Source organism: Leopardus geoffroyi, chromosome X, assembly GCF_018350155.1.
Source record: "Leopardus geoffroyi isolate Oge1 chromosome X, O.geoffroyi_Oge1_pat1.0, whole genome shotgun sequence".
Taxonomy (NCBI): Eukaryota; Metazoa; Chordata; class Mammalia; order Carnivora; family Felidae; genus Leopardus; species Leopardus geoffroyi.
In genome coordinates, this window is record NC_059343.1 from 11,466,854 (window position 1) to 11,492,115 (window position 25,262).

A 25,262-nucleotide genomic window follows, 5' to 3' on the forward strand; every position below is an offset into this window, starting at 1 on the left:
GAAAGTTATAACCTATATTTTCTAAACCCATCGGCGTCACCAGATCATGAGGTACAAGCATTTTGAAGGCATGGTGGAAATTAGCACTTCAGAGCTGCAAGCATGAAATGCCACTTTCTATCATCATCTGTTTCTTTCAACTGAGATCAAAACTTCCATCTCACTTAACATTTTAGAGAGAAAAGAATCCAAAACACTCTTTTTGGCCCATGCCCTTTTGTGTCTTCCCCTCTCCTCACATTCTCTCATTACTCCAGAATTCTTATTTTTCCCAAAAAAGAATAGGCTGAATCTTTACCCCTTTGAAATGTCTCACTGGACCTCTTAAAAATCACTTTTTAACTGTTCAGTGAATTTTCACTTATTTTGAAATTTCTCAGTCCCTAAGGGAGCATCATATTCTTTAAGTTACTTTAGTTACAATTCTGTATCTTACCTTGGCCTGGAGTTGGAATTACAAACAGCTTAAAGCCATTTTCAGTTTTTTTAAAGAGTGGTGTATGAAGTATGTTTAGCCTTTTGAAAGAAATATGCTTTTCAGAGAAATGCCCTAAAATTTTCATATTTCTATAGACTTACACAATTTCCAAGGAGCTTTCTAATAAAATTTAAATTAACAAGGGGTTCAAAGATTTTCATTTTAATGGTCTCACCTAGACACTGCCATTTCAGTTTCCACAGAAACTTGTGAATCCTAACAACCTTGTTTATCTGTTTGAAGCGGATTTTTATACGCTAGGTTCTACTAAAGAGGATACAATAAAAGGACCATTTACTTTTTTAAAGGTTTGGACCAAAATACTGTTAGATCACTTCAGTCTTCACTTAAGTGGTAACTTTAAGTAGGATTTCTCATCCTTGGCATTACTGACATTTGGGGCAGCGTCACTGTTTGTCGTGGGAGCTGTCCTGTGCAGAGTAAGGTGTTTAGCAGCACCCCTGGTCTCCGCCCACGAGATGCGAATAGCAGCCCTGCCACACCCTCCCCACCCCCAATTACTTCTCACAGCCAAAAAAAAAAAAAAAAAACAAAAAACAAAAAACAAAAAACAAAAAAACCACCACGTCTCCAGACACAGCCAAATCCCTAGGTGGGGGATGCGGGTGGAGAGAAGCAAAATGACCCCAGCTGACAATTGCTGTTCTAAGGTGTGCTGTTCTGTGCACCGCCGGTAAAGGCTCGATCTTTATTTTTGCAAAGGAGGCACAGAATGTGAAATTAAAACAAATGTGGAACCAAAACGTCCTGGCAGAGAAACTATATTTCGAAATATAATCAAACTGAGATGGTAATTATAAACCAGCCAGTTTCTGTGCAGCAAGGTCTGATCTCAGCTGAACCTCAGCTAATTTCAAAGTCATTTCTCTATAAAGAGCACCACTCACTTTTCGGTTCGTCCCCAACGTGTGCGTCTTTTCTCTCTGAAATTCTTTTCTGTAGGGATGGATGTTTTCCTTTCTGTCTGATAAAGCAGCCACAACACCACTACTCTTTTCTTTGCTTGCTTCGCAACTCTGCACCAAGTTGTTTTCAACCTCAACTAAGGCAGAAGAAAGAGAACCAAGGATAACCAATTCCTTCTCCAAAGATGATGCCAAATGATCAATTAGGAAATCCTCACTTCCTGATTTTAGTTTTTTCAAGAAACAATTTATAGGGAGAGCTCCGATGAGATTATGAAGGCACTGGAACAAAACTGTTTGATTCCTGAAATAAAAAAACAAACACAATATTACAAAACTCGGGACAGCACAAAGCAGTCGTGTACAACTTACTGTAGTAATCACTTAATATTCATCTACTGATGAATAGAACCAATACTGCCTGCATGTGATCTTTTGATATAATTTAGATTGTAGCAATCAAATATACATATCCTATACCAATCCGTTAATGTTAATCAGTTGCTTCCTGATGACATTTTTTTCTCTGAGTAATAACATCAGTATTCTATTTTTAAAATTTCATTGTTGGGGAAAGATAAGTAGAAATCTTAAAATAACTATTAGGTCCTAACCGACTAAAAAAAAAAAAAAAGCCAAAAACAAACATGAAGTTAAAAGCTTCAGTTTCTAAATGAGGCCACCTGTGTCCATTCATGCTATCCCAGGCAATGACCTGAACGTGTCCCACAGTGACACAGATATCTACTCTGGAGATGACTCTTGGACCACACACATATGCACTAACTTCTCTGGACATATTCCAATTTGATGGGCATTACCTGGAATAGACTATCAAAATCCCTTCAAATGGTGTTCTTTGTTTCCAGTTAAAGAGTGTGCCATAGAAACTTCCTGGCCTTTTGCAAAAGTAAATTTCTGGAAATTCTTGGATTACTTCACATTTCATGTGTTCTAGTAGCCACGTCTTCATTGAAGTCAGAGAATAGGTGGGCGATGTGATTTGAAAACAAGCTCTGTTAAATGCTGTGAGAAGTGCAAAGAGATCTTCCACGTGTTCTATGAGAAAAACATGTCACAAGCTCTGTCATTAAACTGTCCATTATCAAATCGAAAGAGTTCTTAAAATTTTCTAATTCAATTAGGTATATGATTAAAAAGTACCAACAAAAATTACCTATAGGTTTCTTCTTTGGAAATGTCAGCAGGTATTTCCTACTTGAAAGATCTTCTAGACTTATGAAAAGTCTGCCACACCAAACATAATGATCTTCAGAAGAGTTACCATTTTCCCTCTCCCTAATTTGTAGCAGCACAATGCAACAGAAATCAATGAATGCTAAAAGTGGTGAAAAAGGTGTTACAGCAGTAATGACTTGCACACACTCTTTCTCAGATGCTTGTTCTCCAGCAGAGCTTTCCTCATCCTTCTCCTCTTCTTCTTCCTCTTCCTCTTCCTCTCCCTCTTCCTCACTATCAATAGTCAACTTGATCCTTTTTGCCTCTGATCCTATTTCACATGGCACTGAGCGTGATGCTGGGGGAAAATCCCTACTCAACTTGATCACCCTATTGTGACACTTAATAAGCCGACAGCTGGAGCTATGAGCTTGATCCATTACCAGTGATAAAGTCACATGATTCAGGGACCTGTAAAAAATCCAGAGTTGAGTCCAAAAGCTCATTCTTTAGAATCAAAGAGATGATTAAATGCTACACAAACAATAACAAAACTATATCCTCTCTTTTCCTAGAAAGTATCATTTCAAATTATCAAAAAATTAAGTGCAAAAACCAAACACATTTTTAAAGATCCTGTAATAGCACATTTCTTGAAATAGGAAAGCCAACAACACTGTAAATACGTTGAACTTTAGGAAAATAATTTCCTTAGGAGAAAGGAACAGTAAAATAATGCTGGATTTTATTTTTGAGGTAGCTTCCCCCCCCCCCCCGTTTAGAGTAAAAATTGTATTCTATACTCCCCTAAATAACCTGAATAAACTCTACTTTTTAATATAGAACATTGTTTACCCCTCAGCAATGATAATGTTTTGGATACAATATTGTGAAAATTAATTTCACCTGTTTCCATTTACATTTTTAACATGGCTGATTAGAACATTTAAAATTCCTTATGTGGCTAACATTATATTTCTGTTGGACACTGCTATTCTAGACCATCAAGATAATGTTATCATGATACTTACAGCTTCAAAGAAGATGTCGTTTTCACTCCAACAACCAAGCTATCATCTATTACACGGTACCATATCTTCTCTATTAGCCGTTCTGAATCTTGAAAATCATCTGGTATCTTTTCCTCAAAGGTGCAGACAGGGTTTTCTTCTTTACCACAAAGAGTAACAAGATGTGCCTTAAAGAAAAACATGTTTAATAACTTACTACCAAAAAAACTACCGATGTGGCAAAACTAAAAAAATAATGTAAATCAGCTTTCAGTCGGGCCTTAAAGCTTACATATTTTAAAATACACTGTCATCTGCACCATACAATTTTATACTATAGGCTATATATAAATCACTAAAACAAAATTTATAGAACCTATATATAATAAACTATCTACTGAGACCAAGAAGCATGGCCTGACTGGAAACAAGATGGGGTATCCAACACAGAGCCAGCAAAGATATAAACTTGGAGTCCAAAATAACCTGATAATATATGTCCTGGGTGGGCTGAGAACAATCCAAAGATTATTAAAGTGACTTAGACTAAAATGATAACTGTAAAATTTTGTACAAATAAAACTGATTAAAAATCTTTAGACTGGTGATCAATCATGGCTAAAATTGTACTCTTAAAGTCCAGGCCATATTCACTCACTCCACACATATATCGATTTATAACAACAATAGAAATGGTGGGAGGAAGAGAAATAATAATCATAATGATTCAGAACACTTACTGAATGCTTACTACGTGTCCAGCACTGTTCTCAGTGTTACTCAGGATTCAATCTGCTTAACCTTCACAAAACCCCCAGTACCTTAGTTAGGTAGTATTATTATGTACGTTTTCCAGGTAAGGAAGATAGGAGGCTAAGGTCACACAGCTAGCAAGTGGCAGAGCTGGGATTTGAACCAAAGTGGACTGGTTCCAGAGCCCATGTCCTATTTTAACCATTACTCTATACTGCTCCTCTATGTGGTAATTACTGAAAAAACGTATGTAATATGTAATAAGATACACTTACATTATAGTAGGCTGAACAAGTTTCTAGGAATCTGATACCTTTGCCAGGAGCTGTGAGATTTGAGACAGGCCATTCATCTGAAACCTGGGGTAATTTTTACTGCCTGCCAGACTTGCTTTTAAAATTAATCATGTAAACATCCCAAAATGGTGCCTTGCACATAATTACTTCAGTGCATTAATTTCGAAACATTTCTTCCCCTTTTCTATTACTAGCAAAATCACTGGTATGAGGTGGGAAAGGGACATGGGGGAGACTTTTAACAATGACTTTCATGAGCTTTCCCAAGAGATTAGAACAGTAATACAGAAAAGCAACATGCTGTGCTTTTGTTATGACTCTTACATTAATGGAATCATATTTTGGACCCAAGTCCTCATGTTGCTAAGACTGAAATACAGACACAAGGCATAGACTGCTGCAAGACTGGTCAATCTAGAAGGAATTCCGAGCTAGGCACTAAGGTGACTTGAGGGAGTAAAATGTAGTATCAAGTTTCTTCATGTCCAGCTTTTCTTAATTTATTTGTAATTTTACTACACTGTCTTTCTCTGTATGGAACTAATGTTCATAAATACTATTTTTTATGAAGTTGAAGGAGTTTTTGGTAACCTTCTACACTACTGTACTGACATAAGTAATTGCAAGAACCTAAAGAGGTTCTTATGCTGGTCAACCATAAAGAAAATGAGAGTAAAATTATAAAAAGCAGATATAAACACTAAAAAAGCACAGCAATTTGGGGGCATTAACTACAAGAATAAATAGCCTTAGAAACGAACACTGCAATAGATGAAAAGAACGATTATTATAATAATGATGAAATTATGTATTCATTAATAAAAGGTTACATAATGCTCAGTATATTCTGTTTAAGAAGTCAGAAAATATATAATTCACTTAGGGGTGTTTTCTATTGAAACTACACAAATAAAAATGTTTAATAGTTAAATCTTTTAAACAAAAGGACTTGTTCCCCAAGGCTCCTGACAACTGGGATTTTAGTATCCTATAGATTAAGAATAATTTGCAAATTGGTAAAATACTGACTCCTTAATCAAATATTTTTAAGTCACAAAAGTCCAGCATTATAATCCCTGCCACTTTGCTTCTTGCCTACATTGAGTGGAATTTTCCAATATATCCAAATATTCCAATGTAAATAACTCTTCAAGACCCACAACTATATGATCAACTCATCTTTGACAAAGCAGGAAAGAATATCTAATGGAAAAAAGACAGTCTCTCCAACAAATGGTGCTAGGAAAACTGGATGGCAATATGCAGAAGAATGGAACTGCACCACTGTCTTACACCATACACAAAAATGAATTCAAAATGGATGAAAAACCTAAATGTGAGACAGGAAACCATCAAAATCCCAGAGGATAACACAAAGAGGATAAACAAACCTCTTTGACCTCGGCCAGAACAACTTACTAGACATGGTGCCAGAGACAAGGGAAACAAAAGCAAACATTAACTATTGGGACCTCATCAAGATAAAAAGCTTCTGCACAGAAAAGGAAACAATCAACAAATATAAAAGGCAGCCTACAGAATGGGAGAAGATATTTGCAAACAACATATCTGATAAAGTGTTAGTATCCAAAATCCATAAAGAACTTATCAAACTCAACACCCAAAAAACAAATAATCCAGTGAAGAAACGGGGAGAAGACATGAATAAACACTTTTCCAAAGAAGACATCCAGATGGGTAACAGACACATGAAAAGATGCCCCACATCACTCATCATAAGGAAAATACAAATCAAAACCATGGTGAGATACCACCTCACATCTGTCAGAATAGCTAACATGAACAACACAAGAAACAACAGGTGTTGGCAAGGATTCAGAGAAAGGGGAACCCTCCTGCACTGTTGGTGGTGCAACTGGTGCAAACTGGTGCAGCTACTCTGGAGAAGAGTATGGAGGTTTGTCTCAAGAAACTAAAAACAGAACTACCCAACACCCCAGCAATTGCACTATTAGGTATTTACCCAAAGGATACAAAAATACAGATTCAAAAGGGGTACACGCACCCCAATGTTTATAGAAGCATTAGCAACAATAGCCAAACTATGGAAAGAGCCCAAATGTCCATCGACTGGTGAATGGATAAAGATGTGGTATGTAGGTATGTACGTATATATATACACACATGTACATACATATACATACAATGGAATATTACTCAGCCATCAAAAAGAATGAAATCTTGCCATTTACAATGAAGTAGGTGGAACTAGAATGTATTATGCTAAGCAAAATACGTCAATCAGAGAAAGATAAATACCATATGATTTCACTCCTATGTGGAATTTAAGAACCAAAACAGATAAACATAGGTGAAGCAGGGGAATGAAAGAGAAGAGACTGAAATAAACCACAGGAGACTCTTAATGACAGAGGATAAACTATGGGTTGACAGAGGAAGGTAGGTGGCAGATGGGCTAGATGGGTGATGTGTACTAAGGAGGGCACTTGTAACACTTGGGTGTCATATGTAAGTGATGAATCACCAAATTCCACTACTGAAACTAATATTACATTTTATGTTAACTAAAATTTAAATTTTTTAAAAAAGGAAAAAATTAAAAAGTAAAAAAAAAAATGACTTCCAATAGCTTGTAGATTTTCAATTCATAAAATGATAAAATGGTCACATGATGAATTTTACCTTCTCTGCAGCTGATGTACTTTCATCTTTCCCTTGAATCAGGTTTATTAAAATTTTCCAATATTTTGAAATAATTTTTTCCTTAAGCAAGAGATGCTGCTTTAATTCCTGAATAGAAGCCAATCCAACCTGTAAAGTAGCAAAAAAAAAAAAAAAAAAAATCATTGCCAGAGACATCATTTCAAATGAAGTCTGACAATACCACTAATTCAGAAAGTACTTTCTCCAAATTCGTTTATTAATTCATTTTTCCATAGAAAAGCAGAGAATAATTCTCAGAGCAAAACTATTTTCTTTGTAAATGTTAAGTAATTATAAAGGAAAAAAACAGAGCAAGTAACTGCAACAGAGTTTATATATCAAACTGAGAGAATGCCAATGTATTAGCATGCATTTCACCACTGAATTAAGTAATCAATCAATACGAACATGAATGTGTAATCCATACGAATAAAAATTAAGGCCTACCAACACTCCTATCCCCCACAAGAAAACTATTTTTCTCGTTGCTGAAATAATTTCGGCTTCAAAAAGCAAATACATCAGTATGAGTAGAAATGGTCACTTTTAATTTGATACTATTTGAAATCCTGTTTAATATAACATCTATAGCAAATTTATTTATTATTTGAGAGAGAGAGAGAGAGAGAGAGAGAGAGAGAGAGAGAGAGCGCACAGGCATACAAGCTGGGAAGAGGGGCAGATGGAGAGAGAACCCTAAGCAGGCTCCACGCTCAGCACAGAGCCCAATGCAGGGCTTGATCCCATGACGCTGGGATCATGAACTGAGCCAAAATCAAGAATCAGACGCTCAACTGACTGAGCCACCCAGGTGCCCCTATAGCAAATTTTAAAGATAACACATAGCCCCCAAACTGTTATAAGTTTAATTTTGTGCTAATAAACTCAGTGCTGGGGTCAACTCTTAACTACAGAAAACAAAGACTGGGCAAAGAGCAATCCATTCCTTTTTTTATACCAGATTAACAGATTTCACTACTAAAGATGGAACATTCATGAAATATATTTTGCTACTGAAAATTTAAAGTCATGTCTTTGAACTTACAGAAGCTATTTCATTTCAGATGGATACCTGAGACTATTGAAGTATTAATCCAGCTTTTAATGTAACATGTTTTTCTATACTGGAAAACAAAACGCATCCTGTTTTTAAATTCCTTTCTTTCAAATTACAGTTAAAGTCAGGTAAATTCCCTAACTTTTTATTGGTGAACAGAAGTTAGAAAGTAAAGACTGAATTATATCTTACCTCACTGCACAAAGTAGGTAAAGTGTCTAGCTATTATTTAAAAACCATCTGTTGACCTATTTCTGTGGGCTCCACATTATTCACACTGTATCACTCACTCCCTGAGTAATTTGTGACTTACGGAGAGGGAGCTGGACACGTCAGAGGGGGAGAGTCTAACTGGAGAATGCTGGAGGGGTAGGGAGTAGAAGAGAGGAATATGTAGGCAGACTGACAATGAAGGTACCCTCAAAAGTTACCTGTGTTCTCTCTTCCCTACTTTCAATATGCACCGCCCCCAACTCCAGGACTAAATAGTGAATCATTAGATTATTCAAATATTCTATGTTGTGAAGTACTATTATAAAACTATAAAAATAACCACATGGTAGCACATTTAAACAGCATAAAAATACATTTCAACTTCCCTTTCTAGACCCTCAATCCCATTTGTACAGCCAACATATTGTTTATCTTTCTAGAACCTTTCCATGCTTATGTTAAGGAATGCTCTCTTTCTCCTCACTCTAAGGAAGTAAAATCCACCCCAAACCAAATACAGGCGCATAGGGGGCTACAAGACACCAGACCTTGCTTTTTTGTTTTTATTGTGATTTCTCTTATACATGGAGAAGACTGAATACAGAAAACACTTTACAAACTAATCATGAAGTCAACACCCAAATAACCATACACAGTTGGCTGCCCGTGGACCCTCCCTAGTCACCAACTCCTCTTTTTCCAATGGAGGCAACGCTACCCTGGCCTCTTAAGGTAACTTCCTTGTTTGTCTACATAATTTTACCATCACCGTAACTCCTAAAGAGTATTTTTAGCTTTTTGTGTGTTTTTCTTTGAAACCTTTTATGAATGGAATCATTCTGTATGTACCAGGTTTTAGAGTCATCCCATTTGTCACTAGTAGTTGTAGACTTTCATTGCTCTGTAGTATTCCATCATGTGACCATACCAGCTCACTTCTCCATCCTTCTGCTGATGGACATCTGGATTATATCCAGGCATAGGCTATTACAAAGAGTGATGCTGTGAACATTCCTGTACACATGCACAAGTTTCTCCAAGGTCCTGGTCTCCTTGTTTCCCCTCTAACTTGTTTCCTTCCAACCGTTCGGTTGGAAAACAAATTTTATAAGGAAAAGAACGGTGAAACGGACACTGGTTCAAGTTCTGCCTGTCACTTAACCTTTCTGGCTATTTGCTTCCTCATATATAAAATGGGGGAAGGAAGACTTGTTAATCTCTAAAAGGCCTTCCAACACTTGGAAATGTTTTTATCCAAATTGAGAGCTAGTAATAACGTGTGGATACTTGAAATAAAATGGACATGCAACTATGTCTTACTCACTTTCATATGTTCCTGCCTCCCCTGTGGGTTTTTTTTAATATTTTCCTCCAACGACTCTGTGCTACCTTCTGAATAATTTTTGTAACATAGTTTGGTTTGCTTCTTTGCTCTGTATCTCTTTGAGTCAGCTGTTAAACTCATCTGATGAGACATTTTTATTTCAATGTATTTTTTAGTTCACAGAAATGCTATTTGGTCATTTTCAGTGAATAGTTGCTCATGATGCCTTGTTTATGTGCTTAGTTATTCTGTGGGTGGCTCATTTTCTTTGAAAAATTACTTGTGAGATTTATAGAGGCCGTGGATAAATGTGTGTTTTGAGAGAGGACTTTGTGTTTGTTTCTGCCAGTTGCCTAGGGTACTACTGCTTTAGGTTAAACACAAATGCTCTCAGGGCAAAAGCAGTATCAGTGTTCTCTGGGTTCTCTCTGGGTTCCAGCCTTTAGAGCTTGGCCTGATAATTTATATTTTCACCTCTCTGAAGCTTTTAGGGAGATTTTAAAGACATATTTCAACTATGATTTTAACTTGGTTTTATCAGAAGAGTTGGTCCAAATAAAGTAGGTGACACATTACCAGAGGTGGAATTTCTAAAAGTCATGCTTTCATAAATTAAATTATTTTGGCATCATTTCTAACTCAGTATAAAGATCTACCTTATTCTTCTTGATAGCTTCATGGTATTCCATAGTTCAGGTATATGATAACTGATTTGCCAAACTCCTAATGATGGATATTTAGACTGAATTTTGTTGTCTATAAATACTATATAAACATTCCTATAAAATCATCTTTGTTTACTGTACAAGTATATCCTTAGGACAGATTTCTAGAAGTAAAATGGCAAGAGTAAGAAGAAAAGTCCTGTCCACATTTTAATAGCTGTAACAACTTTCCTTCTGAGGAGGTTGAGCCACTTTACATTCTCAGCAATACTGTTTCTGAATGCATATTCATATTAAGGAAATTAATCATTTTTTTAAGAGACAGAGAGAGGGAGGGGGAGGGGGCAGAAGGAGAGAGAGAATCTTAAGCAGGCTCCACACTTAGTGCAGACCCAGACACAGGGCTCGAGCCCATGACCCTAGGATAATGACCTGAGCCAAAATCAAGAGTCAGACGCTCAAGTGACTGAGCCACCCAAACGTCCTAAGGAAATTAATCCTTCATCGCTTGTTACAATAACTATTTACATAATTTGTCTTTTTATATATTTTATTTTGTTCAGAGCACAAAAGGTTTTTTTTTAACTTTTTAAATGTTTATTTTTTTGAGAGAGAGAGACAGACAGACACAGAGCATGAGTGGGGGAGGGGCAGAGAGAGAGGGAGACAGAATCTGAAGTAGGCTCCAGGCTCTGAACTGTCAGCACAGAGCCGGATGTGGGGCCTGAACTCATGAACTGTGAGATTATGACCTGAGAAGTCAGCTGCTTAACCTACTGAGCAACCCAGGCGCCCCCAGGGCACAAAAGGTTTAATGTAATCAATCTTTCCCTTTTTGGTTCCATGTCCACTATGATATTTTATTGTCTATTGCCAACATGCATATCTAATATGTGTTCAATAAGCATTTAGTAAATTCACATTAATAATTAAAATAGTTACAAAAATGTTTTGAAGAGCCTGCAAAGTACAAATATTTACTATATGGCCCTTTACGAAAGAAGTTTGCCAGGGACAGAGAAAAAAGTAAAATGACAACACAAGGAAACAGATAAATCCAAAAAGACGGACAACTGGCCTCGCCTCCTCATTAGTCGCATTGTAAAAAAGCGGGGAGGGGCATTATTCTAGATAAAAAGACAAAGACATATAATAATCAACTGCAAGTGTAAAGTTTGACCAGACCCTGAGATAAGCATATATAAAAAACATTTTTGAGGCACTTAGAGACATCTGAATACAGAGAGAATAGTAAATAAGATTAAAAGATTATTACTAATTTTCTAACTGTAACAATAGTATGGTATGGCTACATACAAGTATGTCCTTATTTTTTAGGCAATTCCTGCTAAAATACGTAAGAGTGAAGTATTACAATATTTGCAAGCTTTAAATGGTTACGCAAAACTGTAGATACATACGTGCATATGTACACAAAAGCATAGATGAGGCAAACAGAATTTTTTTTAAAGTACCAATAGTTAACATCCACGTGAGGACTAGAGATAACTACAGTACTATTCTTTGAACTTTTCTGAGTATTTAAAAATTTTTATGAATGAAAAAAGGCAGGTTACAAAAGAACATGCATCATAACAAATTTCTATTTAAATTTACAAATATTCACTTAAAAAATCTACAAGAATATACATGGCAAAGTGTTAAAATTGGTTATATCTCAGTAGCCGAATCATAGGTGATTATTAGTTTCTTTTTAATACTTCTTTGAACGGTCTGAGTACTTTATAAGGAATACGCATTACCTTCATATATTTGGAAAAAAACAAAAACTCCCTTAGAGAGCTTTGTAGGGAAAATTTGAGGGTAAACTGTTCATGTTTGGTACATGTTATGATTCATCATATTTGCTTCTCTTTTAAAAGAGATACTATGGCATGCTGATCCTTAAGACCAGAAAGAATGTGTTTTCAAAAGTGAGCTTCGTATGTTTTATAAGTCTTATTAAATTTAGTCTTACTACAAAAAGGTATCATTTTTAGATAATACATTTATAAGTAATGCCATAATAGTTTTTACACAGGTACTAAAAAGGTAAAGATCCTTTGAAATACCATTTTTTCCCAATCACTGAGTTGCTTTTACATTGAGATCCTTTCTCTCAATGTTCTTTCCTTCATTTAGAATATCACTAACCCAAAAAAGTAAAAACAAAAAGCAAACAGACACCAACTTTCAATCTTCTTTCCAGAGGTGGAACCATCAAATAATGATTCTCTTCTTTGTCTTCAAATAAGTCATCTTCATTGCAATCCAATGTTTCACTCTAAGAAACAAAAAAAATACACTAAAACTGAAATTTTGAAATAAATTGAAAATTCATAGGATTAACAGAACACAAAGTTTATCCAAAGGGCAGTTTTCCATGTTACACACTCTTACATGAGACAAAAAAAATATGTATTTCCCCATCATTTCTTGTAACTAGAAAAAAATGACTATTATTACTACCACCACTGACCTAACACTTGTATACTGCTTCAAAAAATATCAGCTTACTAGATTTTTTATAAAATCCCACAACTAGAGAAAATAGGAATTGTCCTCATTTTATTAAGAAAAAAAAACAAGACTCAGATTTTTTTTTTCCAGATATTTCATATAGGTCTGAAACTTCAGGGGTATTATTCCCCTTTTGCCCAAGATCTTAAGATATTATGAAGTGTTACTTCTTTTAATAGAGCAGTTTCATTTTTATTCCTTAATTAATCCAATGTTATCATGTTTATCGGTATAAAATGTGAATTTTCAGAAGCAACAATAAAGGCAACTTACAGTATTACTATCACGTGAGTGAACACCAGATATACTATATTTCAAATTTATATCAAAAGTATAGTCAATTTGGGGGCACCTGAGTGGCTTAGTTGGTTAAGGGTTCAACTGCTTTTTTTTTTTAATGTTTGTTTATTTTTGAGAGAGAGAGAGAGAGAGAGAGAGAGCAAGAGAGCAAGTGCAGGAGGGGCAGAGAGAGAGGGAGACAGAATCCTAAGCAGGTTCCAGACTCCAAGCTGTCAGCACAGAGCCTGATGTGGGGCTTGAACCCACAAACTGCAAGATCATGACCTGACAGACACTCAACCAACTGAGCCACCCAGGTGACCCAAGGGTCTGACTCTTGATTTTGGCTCAGGTCATGATCTCATGGTTGTGGCATCGAGCCCTGCATCTGGTGCTACCCTGACAGTGTGGAGCCTGCTTGGGATTCTTTCTCTCCCTCTCTCTGCCCCTTCCCCACTTGCTCATGTGCATGCACGCTCTCTCTCACTCTCAAAATAAATAAATATTTTTAAAAAGTATAGTCAATTCGTGTAACATTTATTGAAAGGAGATTCAATGTATAATTTTAAAAAGTCAATCTATTTTTAAAGTTCAAAGGGTTTACTGTATGAAATTACAAATATTTAAATGCTAGGTCAAAAGCTTTAAAGTGCTCCAATGTTCAAAAATCGTTCTTAAAGTAATATATAAAAAGTACACATAACTTACTGAATAGTTTATGTTGCCAAGATCTGTTACTGTAAATGAACTCAGGCAATCTGAATTCAAGGAGTCCTGAAAAAGTAACAGTACTTGTTCAGTTCCAGCTCCTATGAAGTCATCTACCAGTACTGAGCTAATTTTTTCCCACTTAGCAGCAACCTGAAAGAGAGTGGAAAAGAAGGAATAGAGAAAGAAAAAAAATCAAATGTGAAATAAACTAAATCCTTTTGTTGCATGTAGGTGTAATGTGTCATCTTCAATCTTATAAACAAGTAATGAAAATGGTAGTGTCAACACTAAAAACTAAAGATATTGGGGGATCAGAAAACATAGGAAGGTAAACACCAATTTTATAAATACCAAGGTACTTAAATTTAATATTTTATCAATGTTTGTCCAGGGTCTGTCATGTTCCTGATTTCTACATTAAAATTTTATTATAATTTATAAATTTGAACACTTCTCATGACAATTTTGGAAATTGTAACATTTCTCATGAATAACTCTAGTGAAGATTCTTTCTCCAACATGTTCAACGATGACCCTCATTCTCATAAGCCTTAGCTGGTATGTATTTGTGATCTGACCAATTACACAAGGAATTCAATTGCGTTAGGTAACTAGAAGGTAGTGGTAAACACTCAAAAGCTCTCAAAGCAGACTAACTTTTAAGAGTCAAGATGAACTTAATACCCTAAACCTTGGTGGAGAACATAGCCGCTATTAGGGACATAAAAGGGGATGGATCCTAATAGTGGGGCACCTAGAACCATCCCAGCCCACTGGAAAGTTGTGATCAGTTTATACCAAATCATGAGACCCAAAGTTTAAAACACAAGACAACTCCATAAAGGTCTCTAAAGCTTAAAGCTTCCAGAGCGGCCCCCCAGAAACTAATAGCATAGGGATCAGATACCCCTTATTCCTCAGGCAGAAAAGCTAAAACTCCCACTCAGAATCCTGGCATCAGTGCAGATACATCATCTAGATGACAGAGGGTGGCATGTATTAGAGTAAGACTATAAGACTTCAATCTATATAACCATGTATCAGTCTGCCCCACATAAGGCTGATTTCCAAAGCTGTGATTTTTCACTTATGTAGGGAGGAAGCTTATTTGTATACCCATATCCTCCCTTCCTCCCACCCTCACCATGAGTATCACGAAGTGCACTTAACTATATGAAGACAGTAATAAGAATGTGCTCAACATGCAAATACCATAGAGCTATATACTCATGCTTGCACACACACATTTACAACCTACAGCTCTAGAATAGTGCTGCCAAAAGAAATATAGGAGTGGCAATGCAAGGCATATATACACTTTTAAGTTTTCCAGTAGCCGATAAAAGAAAATTCTCTCAGAGTGCCTTGGGTGGCTCAGTCGGTTAAGCATCTGACTCTTGATTTCTGCTCAGGTCATGATCTCATGGTCCGTGAGCTTGAGCCCCACATCAGGCTCTGTGCTGATAGCATGGGAGCCTGCTTGGGATTCTCTTTCTCTGCCCCTCCCCCACTCACTCTCTCAAATAACTAAACTTAGAAAAATGCCCATCTAATTGTCACATTAATAAAAACTAGAAATAGTTATATTAAAAGACAAATAAATATGCAATAATTGTAGCTATATATCTATATCCTTCCAAACAACTCAAAGGTTCTATGACTCAAAACAGCAAGGCAAAACCTTCATCAAGTAGCATTTGGAAAACTTTAAGAAATAAGAATGATGCACCATACATGATTTTAAGTGCAGTACTAATAATTGATTTGGATAATAAGATTTCAGGATAAGCTCTATGAAACATATAAATACTTAATAGATCCAAGACTACGCCAATTGAACGATTATGAAATTAAGTACTATACCTGAAAGTTCTTTTTCCAAACAGCACAAATGTCATTGGATTTAAAGGATACGATGAAAAGCTCTCCTCCACCTGAGTCCATAAGCTGAACTGCACAAGGATCTCCAAAGGGAAGCTGGCACACGCTTTTTGGCGCCCCATTTTGAAATGAAATCAGCTGATTCTTTCGAGTAAGGGCAATCAGAGACATTCTTAACTGGTTGTTGACATTCTCAGTTGCACAGACATGCACACAAGTTACCACACTGCTATAAGCAGGAGGGATAATGTATGCATCACTTATGACTTCTTCATTTTCAAGGGAGTATACACAAAATGTGGTCTTCCAAATTGCATAATCCGATTTTGAAAGCTTTTGGGTGCATCCTTCCTCAGATAAAAAACATGCCTTTGGTCCTAATAACACCATACCTAGATTTTCAATCTCCCCTGCCCACTGAACAGAGGAAAAATTAACAGACACAGTCATAACTTTGCCATTTAGAGAAGAGATAAGGTAGAATTTTTCTGCACGTTTCCATAAAACTAAAGGGCCATTAAGGACCCTTACACCATCCTTCAACTCATGGCTTAGTCTAAAACTGAAACGTTTTTCAAATTTATTGGTACTGTGAAGAAACAGAAGAACATATCTGAAAGTGTTCTTTTTATTGCACTGTATCATAACATAAGGAAGATTAATTCCAATTCTGAAATCTGACACACAGTTGCAACACACAATTTTTAAATGAGAGTTTTCTTCCTTTAGCATAAAGAATCCAGTGGACTTCTGAATAAAAGCTCTTGCTCCTCTGTCAAATACCATTCTCCTGACTTGTAATATGGGTATTTCTGCAGGCCCTTTACCTGCAACATCTCCTTTAGACAATCGAAAAATAAGGACTTCCCCATTATAACACAAGAGCCTTTCTTGTTCGTTAGATGACATTGTTTTCTAGTCATTCCACGATATCAAGTCTTCGTGTTGGTCCAATTTTCGAATGCAAATTGATTCCAGTTGATGCTTTTAAGCCTAAAAATGTAATGAGGAAAACCACCATCAAGTAGACAGTTGAAAAGAAAACATGTTTGTTAGAGAAATATCACATAGATAACTACAAATTTTATGAATATTTTTAAGCTTTTTATGCTATCTTAACAACATTATGCTTATCAAAAAGCCCCATCCCAAATATTATCTCTGTACATTAAAAAAAACACAGTTTGCAAACGATGCAAATAACCACATCACAAAAGATAACTGAATGTGTTAACAGCATCTATTAGAATCTGTAGGTGGTCTATTGAAAGTGCCTGAAGACATTCTTTCTGGCTCAGGGAATTTCTTAAGGGTTCCACTTTTGTCTCTCTTTCAAACTTACCAACCTAATCTGGTTTCCCCATTTTCTTTTTTCCCCCATTTTCTACCCTGTGGACTCAAACCTGGTTTTTTCCTCTCAGCCTTAGCCTCTCTACAATGACAATTCAATGAGTCAATGATTCAAATTAGACTGGTACCACAGCCCAGGCACTTGGGGTCCTGCTTCCCTGAAACAGGAGCTCATACAGACTCTATAGTAAAAATGAAAAGCCCAGAAAGAAAAAGAGGAGACACCATACCACGGTTTTACAAAAATTCACCATAAGAGTAATAGAAATAAATTTTAAATCTTACTTTGCAAAAACAGTGCAGCTTTGACCTTAAGGAAGTCACTATTCCTATTCCAAGTAGGAAAAACTAGAGGATTAGTAACATTATAATAAACATAAGAATTAAATAATAGCCATCAGTTATTCAGGTTTATATGCCAGATACAAAACGTAACTTCATTTAATGCCTACAACTATTCTCTTAAAGTATTCTTATCATCACATCTTTCAACTGAGAAACAAAGGTCAGAAAACTTTCCAAGGTTACAAAATTAATTGGCAATGACACTAGATTCAGAAGAGGGGCTTCTGACTGCTAAGCCTACACTTTTAACTACCACACTGTCCTGGCATGCATCCCCCGTACTCTGAACACTGGTTATAAGTAAGGCAACCTGAGATAATTAGCAAAGTAGATTAAGAACAAAGGAGCACACATGGTGTCACAAATGGCAAGATCTCATTCTTTTTTTATGGCTGAGTAATATTGCATTTATAGGTATCTATCTATCTATCTATCTATCTATACATATGTTTTGTACACACACACACACACATCCCATATCCTCTTTATGCATTCATTTATCGATGGATACCTGGGACCTAGAGGATATTATATGAAGTAGAATAAGTCAGACAGAAAAAGATAAATGTTATAGGATTCAACTTATACATGGAATCTAAAAAATAAAATGAACAAACAAAAACATGACTCTTTAAATACAGACAACTGGTGGTTGCCAGAGGGGAGGTCATTGGGAAACGGGCAAAATAGAGGAAGGGGAATGAGAGGTACTAACTTATAAATAAGTCACGGAAATGAAAAGTACAGTCTAGGGAATATAGTCAATAATACTGAAATAACATTGTATGATGACTACACTTATAATGGTGAGCACTGAATAATGTATAGAATTGTTGAATCAATACTCTGTACACCTAAAACATATAACATGTCAATAATAAAATAATAAAAATAAAGTTAGAAAAAGAAAACATGCCAAATCTAACTGCAGAAAAAATTACAACAACAAAGGAACACCCCCTACACAGAACACAACATGTAGGAGAAAGATGTTGATCTTTACTCAGTGGCTATATATGCAGACTCACTTCTTTAACAGCTACCAAATGCTCAGCATATGCTATGAATTGTACATCGCTGCAGAGCCTAGACAACCATGTGAATGGTGGGCCTGGCCAGCCTTTTACTAGATGCATGACTGTGGGCAAGTTACTTAATCCCTTGTGCCTGGTATCCACATATGATAGATAGGGTGTAGTAACAGTACTACCTCACAAGGTATTAAATTAACTAATATAACCCACTTAAAATAGAGCCTGTCACATGGAAGGTGCTCAATAAAGGTTAGCTGCTACCATTATCATTATCATCACCATCATGGCCAGCTCTGGTTTCTATAGCACCTAACCTTGGAAACATCAGAACAGTCGCATACTAACAGTTTTGGAACGCTGAAAGGTCCCTCTCCACTATAAATAACTCTAACTAATACTCTTTCTTTTCTACTTGCAGATCATTTACACCAGGAAATTCAACCATTTCAGATATAAAACTAGGTCATATGCAATTAAGCAATAATGTTCTCCTCTGTTGAATGAGAAACTCCAAAGGCTTAGGTCTTGTTCTTTTATTATAAAAATCTACCAAGAGTTCAAATAGAAAAAAAAGTATCACTGAACCATCTAAAAATTTAACTTAAGGCAGCATTTTATAGAAATAACTTTAATTTAGAGGCAATTCTATTAAAACAGACTAAATTAGTCAGCAACTACTTTCAAATTGGAGATGCCATAGCTTATTGTCGAATTTCCAAATACATCATTGGTTGTAGTTTTAAACAATGTTCATAAATTCTTTGAAATCCCTTCCATTAAGAAGTGGCACTTAATTCTCCTCTCCCTCAGTGAGGGCTGGTCATTATGACTCACTCTTAGCCACGAGAATATGGCAGAAGGGACAATTTGAGACTTCCAAGACTGGGTCAGAGAGCACTGTGGCTTCCTCGTTGACCTGCCCCTTGGATCACCTGCAATGAGGAAAGCCACCTGCCATATTATTAAGACACTCAGGCATCCTCGTGGAGAGGTGCATACAGCAAGGGACTATGCTTCCTGCCAACAGTTAGCAAGGCCTCAGCCTTTTGCCAATGGCCATGTGAGTGAGCCTTCTTGGGATCAGATCTTGCAGCTCCTTGAGATGATTCAGACCCTTGGAAAGATTCTGAGCCAGAAGGATCAACCAAGCTATGCTGCTCCCAAATTCTTGATCCTCAGGAACTTTGAGATAATGTTTGCTGTTTTAAGCTAAGTTTGGGAATAATTTGTCATATAGTAACAGATAAATACATAGCTCCATGGTAATTGTTTAAGTTGATGATACTGTTTTTGAGAATTTCATGAAACCTATTACTTGAAGTAACTGGAGATACTGTATCATAATACAAACTAGCAGAAGTCACTGGCTTACTGGTTTGTTGTTAGGCAACTAATGCAAAGATCTGGGGCAGTAATATTACAAAGTAGTTTCAGCTGTCTCAGTAAAGAAGCTAAGTAGGTAAATCAAAGGTGTGGCTTTTACTTATGAAACTATCTTTTAGTTTAAAGAAATAAATACTGTATTACAACAAAATATATGAGTAATAATTGATTTAAAATTTCCCACAGACATGTCAGGTCTCTTAGGATTTCTAAAAAAGTTTCCTTTTTTCAAGCATTAAATGGTGTATATATATATATATATATATATATATTTTAGCATTAATACGACATAATCTGAGATAAAGATCTAAGAACTTGTCTTTTACTACCTACTTACATGAAAGGTTTTTCACTTTTCTTAATCGTACTAAAAATAACCAAAAGTAACTTCTACACAGAAAAGGAATTTGGAAGACATGAGTGAGACCCTTAACACAGAGATAAGTAATAACATAACAGAGAAAAAGGGCTCAATAAAGGAAATTAGAGGGGCGCCTGGGTGGCTCAGTCGGTTAAGCGGCCGACTTTGGCTCAGGTCATGATCTCACGGTCTGTGAGTTCAAGCCCCGCGTTGGGCTCTGTGCTGACTGCTCAGAGCCTGGAGCCTGTTTCGGATTCTGTGTCTCCCTCTCTCTCTGACCCTCCCCCGTTCATGCTTTGTCTCTCTCTGTCTCAAAAATAAATAAACGTTAAAAAAAAAAATAAAAAAAAAAAGGAAATTAGAAACATGCTTGATAGAATGAACAGTAGGCTGGAAGAAGCAGAGGAACGAATTAGTAATCTAGAAGAAAGTAATGGGAAGCAATCAAGCTGAACAAAAGAAAGAAAAAAGAATTATGCCAAATGAGAATAGAGACTTCAGGAACTCAGTGACTCCATCAAACATACTACATTTGTTATTTTAGTATTAAGTATCACAACTAATGTTTAATCAACACAGTGCTCTGGTTCACTAATATCCAAGTGTGACAGAAGTAAGGAGAATCTGACTACTAAATGGTCAGCAGACTCTCCCCCTTTCCTAACTTTAGAGTATGTATTGTTGCACCTTAATAAAGTTATGACTTAAGAAAATCAGACCCCTTACATTCTGTTCTTTTAATGTTATCACCAAGTTCCTTAACCTAGAAACCACTATCTTCCAACTCTGTTCCAATTGCCACTATGGTAGTTCAGGCTTTCATCTCTCACTGAGGCTGAGGTAAAATCTTCTTAAATTGGTCTTCCTTACTCTAGTCTCTCTTCCCCTCCAATGTATTAATTTATTTATGCTACTTCAGTTATTGTCCAAAAACACAAACTTGATCTGGTAACTGTCCCCTAACTCAAAAACCTTGCATGTACCTTCTCCCCCTTTCTCAATAGATCTATGATCCTTAAGTTACTACCTGGAAAGATAGAGGCTAAACATTGTGTATTGAACATATGAATGATGTTGAGATAAAGGTTGCAAACCATTGGTATAAAGTTTAGTATGGCATTCAAAGCCCAGTTATAATCCTAATCCAACAGGCTTTTAGCATGAGCTCTTGGCAAAAAGAAAACTTATTCTCATGGATTCGGATTCAAATAGATTTAAATGACTGTAACATGAAATGTCTCTATTTTTAAATACTACTGCAAAAGCACGCACACTTTAAATAAGTTATTTAAAATGGATCACCTTAAGAGTTAAAAATTAGAAGTTATTAATATATTTACTTATGAAGATAAATTTTTTTCTCAAACTTTCTATCATCTTCAAGACTTATTGAATTCACATACCTATGTACATCTATTTTAATTTATACCAATGCAACATCTGTTTAAAAGTTCTTAGCATATGTTCATAAAACAAACCTTTAAGTCTATGGAATAAATGGTAATTTTTTTTTTTACAAAGAAATAATCTGGAACCAGGGGCGCCTGGGTGGCTCAGTCGGTTAAGTGTCCAACTTAATCTCGGCTCAGGTCATGATCTCAGTTTGTGAGTTTGAGCCCTGTATCAGGCTCTGTGCTGACAGTGTGGGTCCTGCCTGGGATTCTGTCTCTCCTTCTCTCTGCCCCTACCTGACTTATGTTCTCTCTCTCTCAAAATAAATAAACATTAAAAAAAAATTTTAAAAGAAATAATCTCGAAACAACTGAAAATAAGATTCAACTTAGAAGTTCTAAAACCAATATAAACAAGCTCTGATTAATCAAACCCTGATTATCAGGGCACCAGGCTTACTATTCCAGTCTCTAGGTCATCTGAATTTTTACTTACTTACCCTTACAATAATGGCTTACACTGTGGTGCCTTACACCCTTACAAGAGAAAAAAAAAAACAGGTTAAAACCAGTTAAGTTTTATCTCCCACTGTAGCTAATGGGAGCAGTGGGGGGGGCAGATTATTTATAAAATACTACACAATTAATTTGAGTGTTTCCTGTTCTGTATTACCATATATCAAAGTTGACTATGTATATTTTGTACATAAAATGAAAACAGATGAGTATACTAGGGAAATAATACACACTAACAGAAATATAGTAGATTGGCAATAAATTATCGCCCTCATCCACTCTTCCCTCCCAGCCTCCTATCAAATAAACAATGTTATTTTTAAATGCTAATAAATTCTTCTGGGTGTCATAAATTTCAGAACTCTTTAAATAAACTACCTGTCTGGTTGAGGAAGATCCTAAAAGAGCATATTATCTGCAGATAAAATCTAAAAATGTCTCTGAGAAACTGTATCAAGTATGACCAACAGAAAGTATCTTTGAAAAAAAAAAGGTAGAATTAAGACACCCCACTAAAAATTTCACCTAATATTAAACATAATTTTATAAGCATAATACCGATAGATGTACTTTTCCCAACGTATAGAACATTTACCCAAGTAAATCAACTTGGCTACAGAATAGGTCTGCTGTTAGTACGTTTTCCTACCTCTCTAACTAGAAATCATTTGTTGGAGCCTACCCAGAACCAAGCTCCATTTTCCCTTTTCCAAAACACGTTAGTGCATCTGAAATGTAGGTGAAAGTGGGGGAATGGTGATCCACTAAGAGGATTAGGAAAGACTAAGTTAAAGGTTTTCTATGTCATTACTTCTAACTTTCTCTAAGCAATGATAATCCACTGAAAGGTTTCAAAAACAGAAATCACAGAACTACACTTCTGAATTATAAAGATCTTGGTGACAGTGCTGACGATGGTGGAAGGTAAGAATGGAGGCAAAGCCATCAGTTTAGTTAGGAGATAATTATGGGTTCTTAAAGGGAGAGATGACTTTGGAAGGCAATTTGTCAGTCACCTGAAATACATACATCCATCAATATCATTTGTAGACATGAACCCAGAGAAATAATCCTACATAATAATGCACAAAGACATTGCTCTAGAATGTTCACTGTGCTGTTACTTGTATTAAGAAAAAAAGTAAAAACTTCCATGACCATCAATAGGGTAATGAATACATACAGATGGAGTATCATACTATAGTTAACAGGAATGAATCAGATCTACATATACCGCCCTGGCTAGATTTCAAAAACTAAATGAAAAAAATTAAGCTACAGAAAAATGTATATATACTTGAGTACATTATTTATCTAAATCAAAACACATAAAACATTATTGGGTTTTTTTTTTGTTTACTTACAATTGCTACATTCCTGGAGTGCTTCTCTGTGCCAGGTGCTACTCTAAGCAGTTTGGACTTATTCCTCGCTACATCCTTATACTACAGGCAATATAATCCCCTTCTACAGATGGGGAAGGGGAGGCATGGAATTTAAGGACCTTCTCAAAGACCTCCAAATAGGAAGTAACAGAGCCAGGATTCAAACCCAGGCAGCCTGGTCCAAAGTGTAAAAAGCAAAGATTCTGTAAAGATTCATGCCAAATTCCAACGACTGTTTATTCTGGAGGAGATAGGTATCAGGGTAGGGGAGTGGAGCCAGAGGGGGGCTGTAGCTAGAGCTGAAATGTTATTTTTAAACAATGTATTCAACTATTTTTTAAACAAGGTGTCCATTTTTCCCCAAACACATTTTTAACACACTAAAAAAAAAAAAAAAGGCTGGATATCGTGGTTCACTATAGATGGTGGAAATATGGGGGCATTTCTTTGTAGTTTTCAGGATCTTTCAGTTTTGTAAAAAAGGCAGCGTTATCGAACACAAAACGATTACTTTTCCATTTTTTTGGCCGACAACCATAAAATTGTTCCAGGGCCCTATAAACCTAAATCTTTCTCAAGTTTGGCCCTTAAGGTCATTTTGCCCTGGGTAACTGTCTTAAGGGCTGCCCTATGCATTGCAGGCTATTTAGCAATACCCACTAGATGGCCAGTAGCTGGTCCCTGCCCCATTATGACAACCAAAACCGTCTCCAGACACTGCCAAATGTCTCCTAGGAGATAAAATTGCTCCCGGTTGAGAACTAGCTTAATAAACTGTAAGGTGCTTTACATCTTTTAACTTTCTATAACTGCTCTAGTTTAAAGGTTTCAAAAACATAATCCGTGATAAATTTCTCACACTCCAAGTGGGAAAGATGCGGCGGGGTGAAGAAAGTTTCAAGCGAAAAAATCCAATACGGCAAGCACTTAAAATCTAGTCATCATTCCACAGAAGGACGGCCATAGGCCCCGGCAAGCTCGTTTCCATCCCCTTATTCCGCAAAGAGGGCACAAGGGGGGGCCAACCCAGCTCTGCCGCCCGGCCCCGCGAAGGCCAGGGGAAGGTGTGGGACGACGCGCCTGCCATACCTGAGCCCGCGCGTCCTGAGTCCGACAGGCGCCACGTTCCCGACGCCCCAGGCGGGCGCAGCGTCCCTCGGCTCCAAACCTCCCGCCCGCGCGCTGCATCCTGGGAGGTCGGGGCCGGAGGCTGCGTCGAGAGCAGAGGAGGCGGGGCGCGCGGAGCCTGCGGAGCCTGCCCGGAGACGGTTGCCAAGGGAGGCTGAGGGGGCGGGGCCTCCAGGGAAGGTTGTGAAAGAGAGGGGCAGGCGGAGCTTGCTCGGGCGGAGCTCGGCGCTGAAAGCTCCCGTGATCCGGCGGTAGGCGGAGGCGGGTCCGCAGTGCAGGGGCTGTCTGAAGGAGCGGAGCCCGCACCAGAAGCTAATGGAAAGCCAGGCTAAGCGCCTGGTCCCGCCTCCAGACCCAAGCGGCCGCATCAGATTGGGCAGCGCGGCGACGCT

General features: G+C 36.9%; 1 protein-coding gene across 1 annotated transcript; it reads right to left on the minus strand.

The window, feature by feature from the left end:
• Nucleotides 1–25,160, minus strand: FANCB (FA complementation group B). Its single transcript, XM_045472633.1, has 9 exons — nucleotides 24,832–25,160; nucleotides 15,960–16,970; nucleotides 14,094–14,246; nucleotides 12,778–12,870; nucleotides 7,307–7,435; nucleotides 3,615–3,781; nucleotides 2,582–3,054; nucleotides 2,226–2,463; nucleotides 1–1,708 (listed from the first exon to the last, which is right to left on the minus strand). Exons 2-9 carry the CDS (start codon nucleotides 16,884–16,886, stop codon nucleotides 1,294–1,296), a joined length of 2,595 nt encoding a protein of 864 aa, XP_045328589.1. The 5' UTR covers nucleotides 16,887–16,970; nucleotides 24,832–25,160; the 3' UTR covers nucleotides 1–1,293.
• Between the last annotated feature and the right edge of the window lie 102 nt (nucleotides 25,161–25,262).

Bases quoted from the DNA above. Each gene is read 5' to 3' on its own strand.
- FANCB (XM_045472633.1), bottom strand. From the start codon at position 16,886: ATGTCATCTAACGAACAAGAAAGGCTCTTGTGTTATAATGGGGAAGTC. The intron at 14,247-15,959 runs GTATAGTACTTA...ACTCTCTTTCAG, and splicing joins TTTGGAAAAAGAACTTTCAG to GTTGCTGCTAAGTGGGAAAA. The intron at 12,871-14,093 runs GTAAGTTATGTG...TTTGTTTCTTAG, and splicing joins TTGGCAACATAAACTATTCA to AGTGAAACATTGGATTGCAA.